The 16,399-nt window shown below is 40.5% G+C and overlaps 1 protein-coding gene across 2 annotated transcripts; it reads left to right on the forward strand.

Annotated features, from left to right (window-relative positions):
* Positions 1–8,121: 8,121 nt before the first annotated feature.
* On the forward strand, positions 8,122–15,968 carry LOC109891199 (E3 ubiquitin-protein ligase DTX3L-like). 2 transcript variants are annotated; one of them, XM_020483555.2, is made up of 10 exons: positions 8,122–8,325; positions 8,962–9,048; positions 11,559–11,660; positions 11,839–11,892; positions 12,137–12,181; positions 12,372–12,612; positions 12,900–13,072; positions 13,193–14,728; positions 14,871–15,088; positions 15,336–15,968. In XM_020483555.2, the coding sequence occupies exons 2-10, from the start codon at positions 9,007–9,009 to the stop codon at positions 15,403–15,405; spliced, it is 2,481 nt and encodes an 826-aa protein (XP_020339144.1). In that variant the 5' UTR covers positions 8,122–8,325; positions 8,962–9,006; the 3' UTR covers positions 15,406–15,968. The 2 variants fall into 2 exon arrangements, with proteins under 2 accessions (XP_020339144.1, XP_020339143.1); XM_020483554.2 differs by lacking the exon at positions 8,122–8,325 and adding an exon at positions 8,361–8,520.
* Positions 15,969–16,399: the final 431 nt, after the last annotated feature.

A 16,399-nucleotide genomic window follows, 5' to 3' on the forward strand; every position in this document is an offset into this window, starting at 1 on the left:
TGATTTGTGGTCTTATCTATCATACATGAGTCTTTTATAACTGTCGCAGTCTTACTTACATGATAACGATCAGCGGTAACTACAGAACCAATCTGTAGCCCTGAGAAGTGAAAACCTGGACCGCAACAACCTGATGTCAACTTGCAGCATTACAAATACCTTTTCTGTAAAATTACCTTTGTCAAGGTGTCCCCCTCCTCTCTGACCTAGTAGCTAGCTGGAAATGCAGGGTTAGTCACATGACACTAGGCAAAAAAAAAGGCATGCCACAGTTAGGCACACCTGGCATGGCAAGCGTGGGAACCTAGCTAACTCAAATATAAACTAGCTAGCTAGCATAGCAGTGAATAAGCCACCCCCCTAACTAGCTATGTCAAACATGAGGCCCCCGTATGTTTGACAGCACAATACTTTATTTTTTGGGGGGGGACAAACTCAATATACTTTGAAATGATAATGGACCTACATTCATAGAGTTTGACTGTGTCCAGCTCGCTAATAATCCACAAAATGAAAGCTAGACAGTCAGGAGCATCAGAAATTAGTGGACAATTCTTTGCAAATTTGTAAGGAAACGAAATAACACATTATGGTCCTCCAGACCTCGTTGCAGACTAAATGTGGACCCGGGGGGAAACATTTTTTTTGACCTGAGCTAGAACCATAAATGATAACTCCAGTGTGATGACTTGTTCAGGGGCCTAATTTATAAACCGTGTGTCAGTACAAAACATACCCCAAAATGTGTGAGTGCCAGTATTCATGCAAACGTTGGCATTTATTTTAAAAAATTGCTTGACTTTAGAATGTGCTTAGCTTCCTGCACACTTTAGACCATGCGATGCGCACACCTTCTAAACGTCACTCCCTTTCAGATGCTCGATACAGTAGAATTTAACAGACGAACAGACAGTTCATCTTTTGCTTTGAAGTGTTTAGGCTACCTATGCCTACTGATCTTTTTTCATTTTTGGAGTAGACATACAAGACAATGTTTCAGAATCCGCAGGCAGTGCCGCATGTTTAGTTCAGGGAAAAAGTAAACAAAATATTATTGAATCTGTTTACAGGTCCACAACATTTTGCAATTGTTTGTTTTTTTCTTCAGTAAATGTCAAATACAGCACATAAACTGAAAAAGTTTAAAACATTCTGCCAACACCTCCAAGAACTTTATATCAAGTTTGCCATTGTTTTTTACTATATAATCTGCCTTAACCTAATTCCAATAGGCCTACTTCCAAAGTATACAGCAAATAAGGGCATTATTGTCACAGTACTATCAGGAAGTATTCACACACATCTTGACATTGTCCACATTTTGTTGTGTTACAGCCTGAATGTAAAATTTGTGTCATTGGCCTACACCTTATGTCAAAGTGGAATTATGTTTTTAGAAATGTTTACAAATTAATTTAAAATGAAAATCTGAAATGTCTTCAGTCAAGTATTCAACCCCTTTGTTATGGCAAGCCTAAATAAGTTCAAGAGTAAAGATTTAGTTAACAAGTCACGTAATAAGTTGTATGGAATCACTCTGTGTGCAATAATAGTGTTTAACATGATTTTGAATGACTACCTCATCTCTGTACCCCACACATACAATTACACTGGGGAGAATTTGATAACCTGCAAAATTGGCAGTGTTTTCTACTTACAAAGCATCTAGAGGTCTGTAATTTTTTATCATAGGTACACTTCAACTGTGAGAGACGGAATCTAAAACAAAAATACAGAAAGTCACATTGTATTGTTTTTAAGTAATTAATTTGCATTTTATTGCATGACATAAGTACAGTGGGGCAAAAAAGTATTTAGTCGGCCACCAATTGTGCAAGTTCTCCCACTTAAAAAGATGAGAGGCCTGTAATTTTCATCATAGGTACACTTCAACTATGACAGAAAACATGAGAAAAAAAATCCTGAAAATCACATTGTAGGATTTTTTATGAATTTGTTTGCAAATTATGGTGGAAAATAAGTATTTGGTCAATAACAAAAGTTTCTCAATACTTTGTTATATACCCTTTGTTGGCAATGACAGAGGTCAAAAGTTTTGGCCCATTCCTCCATGCAGATCTCCTCTAGAGCAGTGATGTTTTGGGGCTGTTGCTGGGCAACACAGACTTTCAACTCCCTCCAAAGATTTTCTATGGGGTTGAGATCTGGAGACTGGCTAGGCCACTCCAGGACCTTGAAATGGTTCTTACGAAGCCACTCCTTCATTGCCCGGGCGGTGTGTTTGGGATCATTGTCATGCTGAAAGACCCAGCCACGTTTCATCTTCAATGCCCTTGCTGATGGAAGGAGGTTTTCACTCAAAATATCACGATACATGGCCCCATTCATTCTTTCCTTTACACGGATCAGTCGTCCTGGTCCCTTTGCAGAAAAACAGCCCCAAAGCATGATTTTTCAACCCCTTGCTCCACAGTAGGTATGGTGTTCTTTGGATGCAACTCAGCATTCTTTGTCCTCCAAACACAACGAGTTGAGTTTTTACCAAAAAGTTATATTTTGGTTTCATCTGACCATATGACGTTCTCCCAATCTTCTTCTGGATCATCCGAATGCTCTCTAGCAAACTTCAGACGGGCCTGGACATGTACTGGCTTACGCAGGGGGACACGTCTGGCACTGCAGGATTTGAGTCCCTGGCGGCGTAGTGTGTTAATGATGGTAGGCTTTGTTACTTTGGTCCCAGCTCTCTGCAGGTCATTCACTAGGTCCCCCCGTGTGGTTCTGGGACTTTTGCTCACCGTTCTTGTGATCATTTTGACCCCATGGGGTGAGATCTTGCGTGGAGCCCCAGATCGAGAGAGATTATCAGTGGTCTTGTATGTCTTCCATTTCCTAATAATTGCTCCCACAGTTGATTTCTTCAAACCAAGCTGCTTACCTATTGCAGATTCAGTCTTCCCAGCCTGGTGCAGGTCTACAATTTTGTTTCTGGTGTCCTTTGACAGCTCTTTGGTCTTGGCCATAGTGGAGTTTGGAGTGTGACTGTTTGAGGTTGTGGACAAGTGTCTTTTATACTGATAACAAGTTCAAACAGGTGCCATTAATACAGGTAACAAGTCTGTCAGAGTGTGAACGCAGATATTCACAAACTGAGCGTAAGGCCCTTGCATTGGTTTGGGCTTATGACATGCTTCACCCGTATGTACAGTGCCTTGCGAAAGTATTCGGCCCCCTTGAACTTTGCGACCTTTTGCCACATTTCAGGCTTCAAACATAAAGATATAAAACTGTATTTTTTTGTGAAGAATCAACAACATGTGGGACACAATCATGAAGTGGAACGACATTTATTGGATATTTCAAACTTTTTTAACAAATCAAAAACTGAAAAATTGGGCGTACAAAATTATTCAGCCCCCTTAAGTTAATACTTTGTAGCGCCACCTTTTGCTGCGATTACAGCTGTAAGTCGCTTGGGGTATGTCTCTATCAGTTTTGCACATCGAGAGACTGAAATTTTTTCCCATTCCTCCTTGCAAAACAGCTTGAGCTCAGTGAGGTTGGATGGAGAGCATTTGTGAACAGCAGTTTTCAGTTCTTTCCACAGATTCTCGATTGGATTCAGGTCTGGACTTTGACTTGGCCATTCTAACACCTGGATATGTTTATTTTTGAACCATTCCATTGTAGATTTTGCTTTGTTTTGGATCATTGTCTTGTTGGAAGACAAATCTCCGTCCCAGTCTCAGGTCTTTTGCAGACTCCATCAGGTTCTCTTCCAGAATGGTCCTGTATTTGGCTCCATCCATCTTCCCATCAATTTTAACCATCTTCCCTGTCCCTGCTGAAGAAAAGCAGGCCCAAACCATGATGCTGCCACCACCATGTTTGACAGTGGGGATGGTGTTCAGGGTGATGAGCTGTGTTGCTTTTACGCCAAACATAACATTTTGCATTGTTGCCAAAAAGTTCCATTTTGGTTTCATCTGACCAGAGCACCTTCTTCCACATGTTTGGTGTGTCTCCCAGGTGGCTTGTGGCAAACTTTAAATGACACTTTTTATGGATATCTTTAAGAAATGGCTTTCTTCTTGCCACTCTTCCATAAAGGCCAGATTTGTGCAATATACGACTGATTGTTGTCCTATGGACAGAGTCTCCCACCTCAGCTGTAGATCTCTGCAGTTCATCCAGAGTGATCATGGGCCTCTTGGCTGCATCTCTGATCAGTCTTCTCCTTGTATGAGCTGAAAGTTTAGAGGGACGGCCAGGTCTTGGTAGATTTGCAGTGGTCTGATACTCCTTCCATTTCAATATTATCGCTTGCACAGTGCTCCTTGGGATGTTTAAAGCTTGGGAAATCTTTTTGTATCCAAATCCGGCTTTAAACTTCTTCACAACAGTATCTCGGACCTGCCTGGTGTGTTCCTTGTTCTTCATGATGCTCTCTGCGCTTTTAATGGACCTCTGAGACTATCACAGTGCAGGTGCATTTATACGGAGACTTGATTACACACAGGTGGATTGTATTTATCATCATTAGTCATTTAGGTCAACATTGGATCATTCAGAGATCCTCACTGAACTTCTGGAGAGAGTTTGCAATATCCAATAAATGTCGTTCCACTTCATGATTGTGTCCCACTTGTTGTTGATTCTTCACAAAAAAATACAGTTTTATATCTTTATGTTTGAAGCCTGAAATGTGGCAAAAGGTCGCAAAGTTCAAGGGGGCCGAATACTTTCGCAAGGCACTGTATATGGCAGGGAATTTGATCTAGTGACTGATCATAAGGCGTTGGAGGCTATTTACAGTCCTCGCCCAAAGCCACGAGTTCGTATCGAACAGTGGGTGTGGAGACTACAACCGTATGACTTTCGTGCTGTCCACATACCAGGGAAAAACAACATTGCTGACCCTCTGTCTCGTCTAATTGGAAAGACTACAGTGAAAGTCACACACGGAGCATGTGAGATTTGTGGCTGTGAACGCAACTCCAAATGCAATGACCACAAGGGAAGTGGAGAAAGCATCAGCTACAGATGAAGAGCTAAGAGAGGTGAGAAATGCTATTCAGAGTGGGTGTTAGGAGACATGCCAGGCATATGCACCAATTGCAAATTAAATGTGTGTAATTGGACAATTAGTCCTAAGGGGAACACCCATTGTTTTGCCACATGCACTTTATGCCAGTTCTCCATCCTTAGCTCACGAGGGACATTTGGGCATTGCAGGCACAAAACAACATCTCAGGAGTAAAGTATGGTGGCTGGGCATGGACAAGGCTGCAGAGAGACACGTCAAGTCATGCCATGGTTGTCAGACTGTAGTACGACCAGATGTGCCAGAATCGCGGAGACCCACAGTGCTACCTGATGGGCCTTGGCAGGACATCGCCACTGACTGATTGTTTCCACTACCAACTGGACACTCAATATTAGTAGTTGTAGACTATTACAGCAGATAATATGAATATGATCTCATGCAATCTATTACAGCAGAAAATGTAATTGATAGTCTGGAGACTATTTTCAGTCGTCATGGTCAACCATTAATAATCTGATTGGATTGTGGCCCACAGTACATGTTATCCCAGTTCCAGAACTTCTGCCAGGAAAATGGGATTCAGCATGGAAAAATTATGCCACAATGGGCATAGGCAAATGGTGAAGCGGCAAAATGTCTCCCTCATGAAACGGATTCGCATTGCTGGACTGGAAGCGGGAGGTAGGCAAGTACGTGACAGTCTATAGGTCCATTGATCACTCTACCACGAGCAAGAGCCCAGCTGAACTCCTTTTCAAAAGGAAAATTAGGGGGAAGCTTCCAGATATAGCTACACCACAGAGTGACCTGGAGACACGGGACTATGATGCTGAGCAGAAGGTAAAACCAAGATCTATGCAGACAACCTTTGCAGAGCCAAACACTCTGACGTGGACATTGGATATTAGGTTCTCCTAAAACAGCACAAAACAGACAAGTTCACAACAACCTTCAACAAGACACCACACACTGTGATCAATAAAGAGGGAAACAATGCGGTTGTTCAATCTCCAACCCGAGCCAGGTATTCAAGGAATAAAGCATTTGGGAAGAGGTATACAATTGAGGAACCAGATCCACAAATAAAGTACACCTCACAACTGAAAGAGACTGTGGAACAGAGTCCTACTCTGAGATATTACATTGAATCCAAACCAGAGACTCTGTTATGGATCACCACGAAGACCACAGATTCCCAAGCCAGTCAGGCTTCACAGAATAATTAAACTGCCACAAAAGTTAACACTGCAAGGGGTAAAGAAAACCAGTATAAACTGAAAAAGGAGGACGCATGCAAAGACTCAATGTTTGAATTATGTTGTGAAAAAGGTGCAGAATGTTTTGCTACAGTAAGAAAAAAAAAGAACAATACTGTTTTGTTTTGCTTAGAAGTAAGCTTAAAGGGAAAGTCTATTTGGGCCCCTGAGTAGCACAGCGGTCTAAGACACTGCATCACAGTGCTTGAGGCGTCACTATAGACTCTGGTTTAGATTTTTTATTCTATTTATTTCACCAGGTAGGCCAGTTGAGAACAAGTTCTCATTTACAACTGCGACCTGGCCAAGATAAAGCAAAGCAGTGCGACAAAACAGACAGAGTTACACATGGGATAAACAAAGGTACAGTCAATAACACAATAGAAAAATCTATATACAGTGTGCAAATGTAGTAAGTCATTTTGGATTGGAGATGTTTCATGTGAGTCTGGAAGGAGAGTTTACAGTCTAACCAGATACCTAGTATTTGTAGTTTGTAGATCCCATAGGGTGGCGCACAATTGGCCCAGCGTTGTCCGGGTTAGGGTTTTTCCAGGGTAGGCCGTCATTGTAAATAAGAATGTGTTCTTAACTGACTTGGCTAATTATTATAAAGGTTGCATAAAAAACTAAAATTAGGAGAACAGAAATAACAACATAAAACAGATTTCAGATTTCGGTAACAAAGGTTGCTATACAGGTAAAGAATGAGTGTGGTTGTGTATGTCAGGTTGGCATTGAAGTTCAAATCCAAGTAAAGGGGGATGTCGTGTATTGATGTGATGTACTGATATATGACGTCACCACGTCAGTAAAAGGAATGTGTGGCTTTTTACATGGACAGTGATGGAGTAGAAACATGTTGAATTTGACCCCCGAGTCTGGTTGATTCAATTCAGTATAATATCCTAACTTAGCCCACATAGTAAGTTTAGGATTGAACAGCTGCTACTAGCTAGCTAATTCATTCACATCAGTCGAGTGGGATGAAACATTAACTAACGTTACATGTCAGTTACACTACTAGCTCAGCACTGGGAATAAACCAGCGTTTCAATATGCTCATAGGTCTGCGGACAGAGCTCAGTTTTTATGTCATACATAATTATTGATGTAGTTTATAGGCTCATCAGAAACATCCAGATCCTGAACTAGGCAAAACTAGAAACTGCTCTCCATGGGTCATGTGTAGATCCTAGCTTATGATGTGATTTTCAACAGACTGTGGCTGCCTGCCCCATGATTAAATGACCCAATAATGGAATATCGAATGACATTCATGCTTTCCTGTCAAATTTAGTGGTTATGTTGTCTAAACTCATAGGTACTCAAGCTTGTGTTGATCAGTTGTATGTTATTGAGCCTATCCACAATTATATAGACTACAGGTTAAAGTGCTTAATGTTGTAAAAGTTGTGGAAGTGGCTGTCTCACTGACCTAAGCCAATTTGGACTGGACACGTGACCCACTACAGTGACTGTCAATCATCAAATCATTGGAATGAAATAAAAATACATTACATTTTTTTTATTTGATGACATAATATGTAAGATAAAAAAATGTAATTGTAAATTATAATTTCTGTGTTGTCAGTATGCCACGAATATTAACTGGCCAAAACTTATGGTGCACGGGTTGAACCAGAACGGATCACTAAAAACATGAAATCATTATTTAGTTTCTCGTTATTTAATATGACCTTCAGACAAAAAATAAAATAAACGTGTGTTGTTTGATTTCAGATTCAATCAAATAAATTAGCAACCCTTTGCTCGTTTTTTAAAATCTTGTCATCTACTAATAGGAAATAATATTGTCCAGAAAGTACACGGACCCGACTAGATGCAATATCTCTTTGGCAGGAGTAGCCTATTTGGACTAGTCCGCCGACAACACATTAATTGAAAGAGTTAACGATTAACTCAATATATTTACCTTTAAAAAAACGATAATTGAATTTTGTTTGGAAGTTGGATCGTGAGAATAAAGGCTATACAGTATTTTCATGTACCGTCTATGTGGATTATGGTTACTTTGGTCCATCCCCCGGATACAGTACAGTGAGTAATAAATTTAGCAAATTAAACCCTACAATGGGCCATAGGCTACAATAGCTGTGATTACTACCCCTCTTTTGACGGAAAGTGCGTCTAGCCAGCTATAGTGTTGCATTCTTGAATCATCGTTACTTTCGTTTTCGCTTCCACGTCTACAAATTAGATGACATTAAAAACTGAGACAGTTGTACACGCCTGGTATGTAACCTAGACAATATTTTAGCAAAACTTCGGGCCCACCTGGCAGCGAAAACAATTTAATAAACTATAGCATAGCCGTAATGTTAAAATATAAAATATGCATAGAAAATTACAAGTTCATAATGTTTTATTTTTTAATCAATTGAATAATCGGTGAATTAAATCAATTGAACAATGTATTATTCTCGATGTGTATTTATGTTTTAATCTAAAACTACACGCGTTATATTCTAACTAGGCCTATTCATTCGGATTTAGTAGCCTCGAGTTTTTTAGGCTACTAAATCGAGATAGGCTATCGTCAACCTTGGGCTGTGTTGCAACTTGTGAAACGAAAGTGATACTATTTTCTGTGGCGTCGCGAGTTGGCACAAAACGGCAATAAGATTTTCGTATTGATGATATTCATCCAACAAAGGCCTATTTCCTGCTGTTTAGGACACACTGAGTTTGACCGGGTGAAGCAAGAAGACTTAAATCAACATGGCAGAAAATGACGTTGACATGATGGAAGTGTATGATAATGTGAGTAGGCTGGTTTGAGGACAAATACATGAGTACCTTTAATATTGCAGCGACCGAAAGCAACACCCAGCGAACCTCGTTAAGAGGTTCAGATCTCATGGCGTAACTGATAACATGCTGACCGCATCTCTCCTCCATGTTGATTTTGTCCGTCTACTAGACGTGACCAGGACATGCAGGTTGACATATGAAAACGAACTCTGAACCAACTATTCATTTGGGGACAGGTCGAAAAGCATGAAAAATTTATGTTAGCTAGTTTGCAAATTTTTCCTGGGATATAAACATTGGGTTGTTATTTTACATGAAATGCAGGTCCTCTAGGTCCTCTACTCCAACAATTAATCCACAGATAAAATGGTAACAGTTTATAGTAATATCTCCTCCTTCAGGCTTCTTCTTTGAACTTTACATGGCGGTAAGGTGCATTACCACCACCACCAACTGGACTGTGGACCTCAGTTCACCTATCAATCACCCACGTAGGTATATGCTCCTAAAAACTGATGGGAGAGGTGGGACTTGCAGCATGTCAAGCTTCACAAGTAAAACCAAGTTCCATTGTAGCGCCTGGCTACACTGATGCTCATTGACACACACGAGGAGTGTGCGTGCAGTGATTGAATAACATGTATCTGTACATTTATTTTGCAACGAGTGCAGTGTGGTCAGTATGTACGGTGTATGGTTAGGGTCCCGGTCGGGGCTACTTCATTACATTGGTGTCAGAAGTGGGGTGGCGCGGCGCGGGAGGGACTTAGTAATGAAAAACACCTAGCAACCTGGTCAAGAGGTTTGGATCTCTTGGAGAGTAACTGCGTTGGGTTGACAGTCACTGGACCCGGGTTCCTGGAATATGAATTCGCTACAATATTTATACATCAACTTATTTTTAGCCAAACAGCAGCTTGTTTGATATAATGGGTATATTATTTTGGATATTGAACAGCAGTAATAGATAAGTTGTTTGACATAAGTTCAATTTCTAACAGTTTTGAATTAAACGTATCATCTTAGTAGACGTTCTTATCCAGAGCGATTTAGGATTAAGTGCCTTGCTCAAAAGCACATTGAACGTCTAGTCGGCTCAGGGATTCAAGCCATCTGTTACTGTCCCAATGCTCTCAACCACTAGGCTACCTTCCACCTTTTAATCTTAAATGACAAAGGGAACTAACTACCTCTTACTTTCTTCACAGATAATTGTGCACTTGCAACATTCGAGACAGTAAATTCTCCTGATACTGGTAGCGGTGAATCTGCATGAGAGCACCAATCACAGCAATGGCCACATGACAATTCCCAAGGGCAGGTTTATAGCATAAGTACCGTATCAAAACGATGCAGCTGGGATAGCCAGGGATATACTTAAGCATTAAGGCCCGAGGGGGTGTGGTGTATTGCCATTACATACTGAACAAAAATATAAACACAGCATGCAACAATTTCAACAATTTTACTGAGTTGCAGTTCATATAAGGAAATCATTCAATTGAAATGAATTAGGCCCTAATCTATGGATTTCACATGACTGGGCAGGGGCGCAGCCATGGGTGGGCAAGGAGGGCATACGCCTGTCCGCTTCGGAGCCATGTCCACACACTAGGGAGCCCTACAAAAGGGCTTTATTAGAGACAAATACTCCTCAGTTTCATCAGCTGTCTGGGTGTCTGGTCTCAGACAATCTCGCAGGTGAAGAAGACAGATGTGGTGGTCCTGGGATGGCGACAGAGGCGGCTTATGGTAGAGAAATTAACATTAAATTATCTGGCAAAAGCTCTGGTGGGCATACCCACAGTTAGCATACCAATTGCACGCTCCCTCAAAACTTGACACATCTGTGGCATTGTGTTGTGACAAACCTGCACATTTTAGACTGGCCTTTTGTCCCCAACACAAGGTTCACCTGTGATCATGCTATTTAATAAGCTTCTTGATTTCCCACACCTGTCAGGTGGATAGACTATCTTGGCAAAGGAGAAATGCACACAGAGATGTAAACAAATTTGTGCAAAACATTTGAGAGAAATAAGCTTTTTGTTCATATGAACATTTCATGTTTTATTTCAGCTCATGAAACATGGGACCAACAACACATTACATTTTGCCTTTATATTTTTGTTCAGTATACCATGGCTAAGAGCTGTTATTAAAGGCTCTGCATGGTCAATCCGATGTCTGCAGTGGCTGTAGAGCATTTACCGCAATACAGCCTCTACAGAAGTCAGGGCATTCATACTTCTTGTGCTGCTCAGAGCAGAGTTGTTGTAAAGGTCGTGGTCAAGGAAGTGAGTTCATGTTTATACAGGACCTCCCGCTCCCACCTACCGTCAACCAATCATGTCTATACGGAGCCCTCCGCATTCTTTAAAAATTAATGTAAATATAAAGCTATTCATGAGAGGGTTTACTTAAAAGTTACTTAGCCACCTTTTAGGTAAAAGACCACAATTATGAAATGTGCTATTCTGTGATGAGTGAAAATATGAACCCCCTCCTATCTCTTTTAGACCTATTCTTCAGGAACAAGTGGGGAGCCAGTGATAGTAACACAGCCACATTCATGTCCTAGCAGTCACACCCAAAGGACTGTTTTGACTGATAAGCAAAAGGTAAGGAGTAAACAGTGTAATTATGATCATGTCAACTAGTCTCTGACTCAGGCGATCTTATCTTTATCATACCTGTTTGCATAGACTATCCAATGCTGTTTCATGAAGTTACCAAAACCAATCACAATTAAAGTTAGGGTAAGATCAACATCATACCGATGTCCAGTTATTCTTTCAGGACCTGTATTTGACAGATGATGAATCTGAAGAAGGACTGGATACACCACCCCAGGTTAACACCACAAGTTGACAATATATTTTTAAATATCTGAATGACATGTAAGACGTTATATAGTATGTAAAGTACATGTTAAAGAATAATCATTATTTTTTATTAAATGTTTTTTCTAAAGCTCTGATGACAGATGTAGCTATCAGAGCTATGCTTTCTACAGCTCACCTTTTAAAGACGTTGTCCAAATGGAGTTGAAATTGATTGTTAGGTCAAAATCTTATTTAATCTCTTATTTTTTCAGGGCACAGATCTGTATCGGGCAAAGGAGGATATTGAGGGAAATGAGGTGAGTGTGGATGCTCCTGCTGGAGGAGGAAAAAAAAAAAGACTAAAAAAATAAATAAATAAATCGGGCTCTGATTTGTACCCAGGAGCAAAATTTGATTATCCGGTATGAAACTAAACTACAGGTCCTCTGTAGGACTGAATAAACTGTTGCGTCAACAACCATATTTATGCTCAGTCATTTTTTTCAGGATCTGAATCAAGCTAAGGTTGAAGAGAGAAAGCAGCCATCAGCATCTCCAGATGAGGCTACAGTCTACGTCACTGTGAAGTGGCCTAGGAAAGACCTTCCACCAAAATGGGAATCTACACTAGAGAAAACTCTCCAGTCATGGCTCAATAAAGACTTTGGTGATAAGACTACAGATTGTACCTTGAAAGGTCTTTATTACAATGGGTCATGGGCTGAGGTCAAGATAACTCCCTCAACAGGTGAGAATGATGGAGTCAAAAATGTGAAGTTCATTACAAAAATACCTAGTACCCATTTTAAATGTTGAGGATAAACAAGCCATGGTGGTGTTGCTAAGAAGAAAATATTCACATCAACAGTACATTATTGTGTTGCAGAGTGAATTCTCAAATGCATGCTTTTATCTGGGAACTAATATTTTATTAGATATGTCAGCATGTTTGATTTGGTTACAGTTATTCTGTTATCTTAAATCCTTTTTTGATTCTTAATGTTAATCTTAATATATTAATCTGCCCTATTGAAGATCTAAAAGTACTTCTGAATCAGAGGGCAACACAGATGACCTTCAAAGACCAGGCCAAGACAACCGCTACTGTGCAGTTTCACAAGACTGCACCATCTACATCCTGGAACCAATCAGACTTTAAACCTAGCTCAATGGATGGATCTCCTCCAACATCACACACTCCACAGGATGTAATTGGCTTTGCTTTTGTAAATGTTTGATTATTTGATTGCATTTTCAAAATCAACTATAATATAAAAAGTATAGATGTAAGATATGTAAATCTTTTTAATATGATATTTTCCCACTAGGTCAAACTCAAAATGACTGTAAATACTATCATTGATCTCAGTGGCATCCCACATGAAGCACAGGTTGCCCTTCAGAACAGGTTCAGTCAGTACCGCACTTATCACTCACTGACCTTTACTGGGAACTTTGAGGAAGTGGAGAAGTTCCAAAGAGAGGTGAACAAGGTCATCAAGGAAGCTGAGGCTAGGCCAGCAGGTGATTGGAATGGTTTAGCAGCGACACCAAGCATGACTCACAAGGGAATGAACACCCATGAAGCTCCTGGGCAAACAGAAATGAGATTTCCAGTCCCACTGATCCACTTTGGGTACATTAACCAGGCCTACCAGAAGGAGATGGAGGACATAGAGAAAAGAAATGGAGTCAAAATCAATGCAGATGTGAAGGTGTCCATCAAAGAAGATTCAGAGAAAACAGGCAGAGATTGTCTGCTGCCCAAAGCCTACCAGGAGTTTATTGACCTCTTCCAGAAGTGTGCAGGTGATTTTCACAGCCTCTCCGCACATCTGCCACACATGAATCTAGAAGACCTCCAGAATACGCTGAAGAACATCCAGAATGAGGAGTCCAGGCTGGTGCTGAATGTGTCCGCCAACAGTTGCAATGTGTTTGGGCCGAAGCAGAGCATGGTAGCAGTCAGGAAGGCTTTTGGGGTGGGCCACAGCTCCACAGTGAAGACCTTCGGAATGGATCACAGCTCCACAGATGAGGCCTTTGGATCTGGAAGGAGATCTACAGAGATTCCACAGAAGATTGTGCTTGACATCAAAGACCCACTGGTGTCAAGTGGGCTGTCCATGGACCCAGCCCACTGGGAGCTGATTCAAAAAATATTTGATGAACAAATAAAAGCAATCCAAAATAAATTTGGAGTAGTTTTCATGAATAATCCCTCTCAGGGGAAGGTCAGAGTGACAACCAGACCTATCAAGTCCCAACACACTGCCTCTCTGGAAAGCCACGCCATCAGAGCTCTCATGCACCTCTACCAGAAGGTTGCTACGTCAACAATGAGCTGCTATCTGCTAGACACTACCCAGGCAGGGACTGTGGGGGATATGCTGGAGAAGATCCGCTCTCGACACCAATGTGTTGGGGCAGGAGAAAAATACGGTCCCTGGAGGCTGATTGGCCTACCGGAACATTTAGGCCCTGCTGTCAAAGAGCTTGAAGAGAAGCTGGGTGGGCCTGTGTTTAAAGAGGAAGACAAGCAGAGGATTGTGTATCCTGAAGACTTCAACACTGGAGCAGCTGAGGTGGGAGCAGCTGGAGAAGCGACATGCCCCATATGCATGGATATATTTACCAACAAGGAGAAGTTGTCGTGCACCCATGAGTTTTGTAAAGAGTGTCTGAGGCGGTCAGTGGAATCCATGGGTCCCAGCTGTCCTGTGTGTAAGGATGTGTACGGGAAGGTGGAGGGAGACCAGCCTGATGGAACAATGACACACACTATTTCTTACACCAACCTACCTGGATTCACTCAATGTGACACGATAGTTATCAACTATGATATTCCAGATGGAAAACAGACGGTAAAAGCCTCAGGTTCTTCATTATACTGTAAATGTAAAAGTTGACAATACATTAGCTCCCAATTTCCACTGCAGTGTTTTATATTTACACAGCCATTTGTTGCCTTTGCTATTAGTTTTTGTTTACATTGTCTGTTTTCAGAAGAAACATCCCAACCCTGGAAAGCACTTCTATGGGACCCAAAGAAGGGCTTATCTACCCAATAACTTTGAGGGGAATGAGGTCCTGAAGCTGCTGGAGAAAGCATTTAATCAGAGGCTGATTTTCACAGTTGGGATCTCCAGAACCACTGGGGCAGAAAACGTAGTGACCTGGAATGACATTCACCACAAAACCAACATCGGAGGAGGGGCACAAAAGTACACCATCTAAGACTATAGATATGAATAAACTTCTGTATGCCTCTAGTGACTAACATAGTTAACATTTCTTATGTATAAATGTTTTTTGTATATTTTGCATTGACTTAATTCAGGTCAAGTGTCTACTACTACCTTGTCTGGGGGAACAACATTGATCCCTCATGAGATTTAAACCAGAAGCAAGCTCAGAAATAATTGGAGAATGTGTTTAATTCAAAGTTGTGTGTGCTTTGTGTTTGCCCAGTTTCGGCTATCCTGACCATGACTACCTGAGCAGAGTGAAGGATGAGCTGAAAGCCAAAGGCATCAAATGAAGACATTTTTGGAAATAGAACAGAAGACTAGTTCAGTTGAGATTCGAAGCTGCATACTTTAAAATGATACAGAGAGGGGAAAGCTATACTATGGAATCAAGATGTTTGTTGATTGTTTGCCATATCACTGTTTCCTCTCTGGGTTGTGACAATACTACAGTACAAGAGTCTCTTGGAAAATGTTTTTTTTTGGTGTCAGGGACCTTTTTGGTTCAGATTCTTTGTTTTATGAAGCCATTTGTCTAAACAAATGTCAACTTTCGAGGGATTTAGTTCTGATTGGTATACTGGTATTATTTTTTATTTTAGATGCTTGGATCTAGGCTAACGTGTGAGCTATGACAAAATATGGAACATTCATCTTGTTTGATTATGTCAGTGCTTTTAAACAGAATGGTAACATTCAGATTTCAAATCAACCTCAACATATTATAATTATCAGTTGGTCATCTCATTATTAGATCAACAGATCCACTTGCCCAATAAATGTGTTCTTGTGTGATTAACTCAAGTTTGTGGAATTTTGTTTGATGATTGGTAATGACAATAAAATGTTAATTTAAGACTGATCTCACATTTGTTTATATTTGTGGTGAATTTGGTACTAATTGTTGTATCCTCCACAATATGCAAACTCTAGTCCTGTCCAGCTAGATATGAAAACACAACCACAGAATTGACCAAACGATGTAACATCGAACTCGAAATAAAATGACATCATAAAAGGCACTAAAAGAACACAAATCCAGTTGATTGTTTTCTGTACAGTTTTTAAAATTGTATTTATAACAATCTGTTATTTAGCTTGAAAGTACTCTTACCAAAAACAAACATTCTCTTTCCAGAATAAAGTTTGAGCCTCCATGCATTTTGTACTATAAAAGCTATGTGTAATTTCTCAGAAAACAAGGACTAATCAAAAACAACTTAAATCCAAGAATGCATGTATGATTTTGCAAAAATGTTCTTTAAAGTAAAATGATTGTACCTTTAT

This window comes from Oncorhynchus kisutch, linkage group LG5 (assembly GCF_002021735.2).
Source record: "Oncorhynchus kisutch isolate 150728-3 linkage group LG5, Okis_V2, whole genome shotgun sequence".
Taxonomy (NCBI): domain Eukaryota; kingdom Metazoa; phylum Chordata; class Actinopteri; order Salmoniformes; family Salmonidae; genus Oncorhynchus; species Oncorhynchus kisutch.

Coding starts and splice junctions, on each gene's coding strand:
- LOC109891199 (XM_020483555.2), top strand. CDS start 9,007: ATGGCAGAAAATGACGTTGACATGATGGAAGTGTATGATAAT. Junction 9,049..11,558: donor TGATGGAAGTGTATGATAAT/GTGAGTAGGCTG, acceptor TATCTCTTTTAG/ACCTATTCTTCAGGAACAAG. Junction 15,089..15,335: donor ATCGGAGGAGGGGCACAAAA/GTACACCATCTA, acceptor GTGTTTGCCCAG/TTTCGGCTATCCTGACCATG.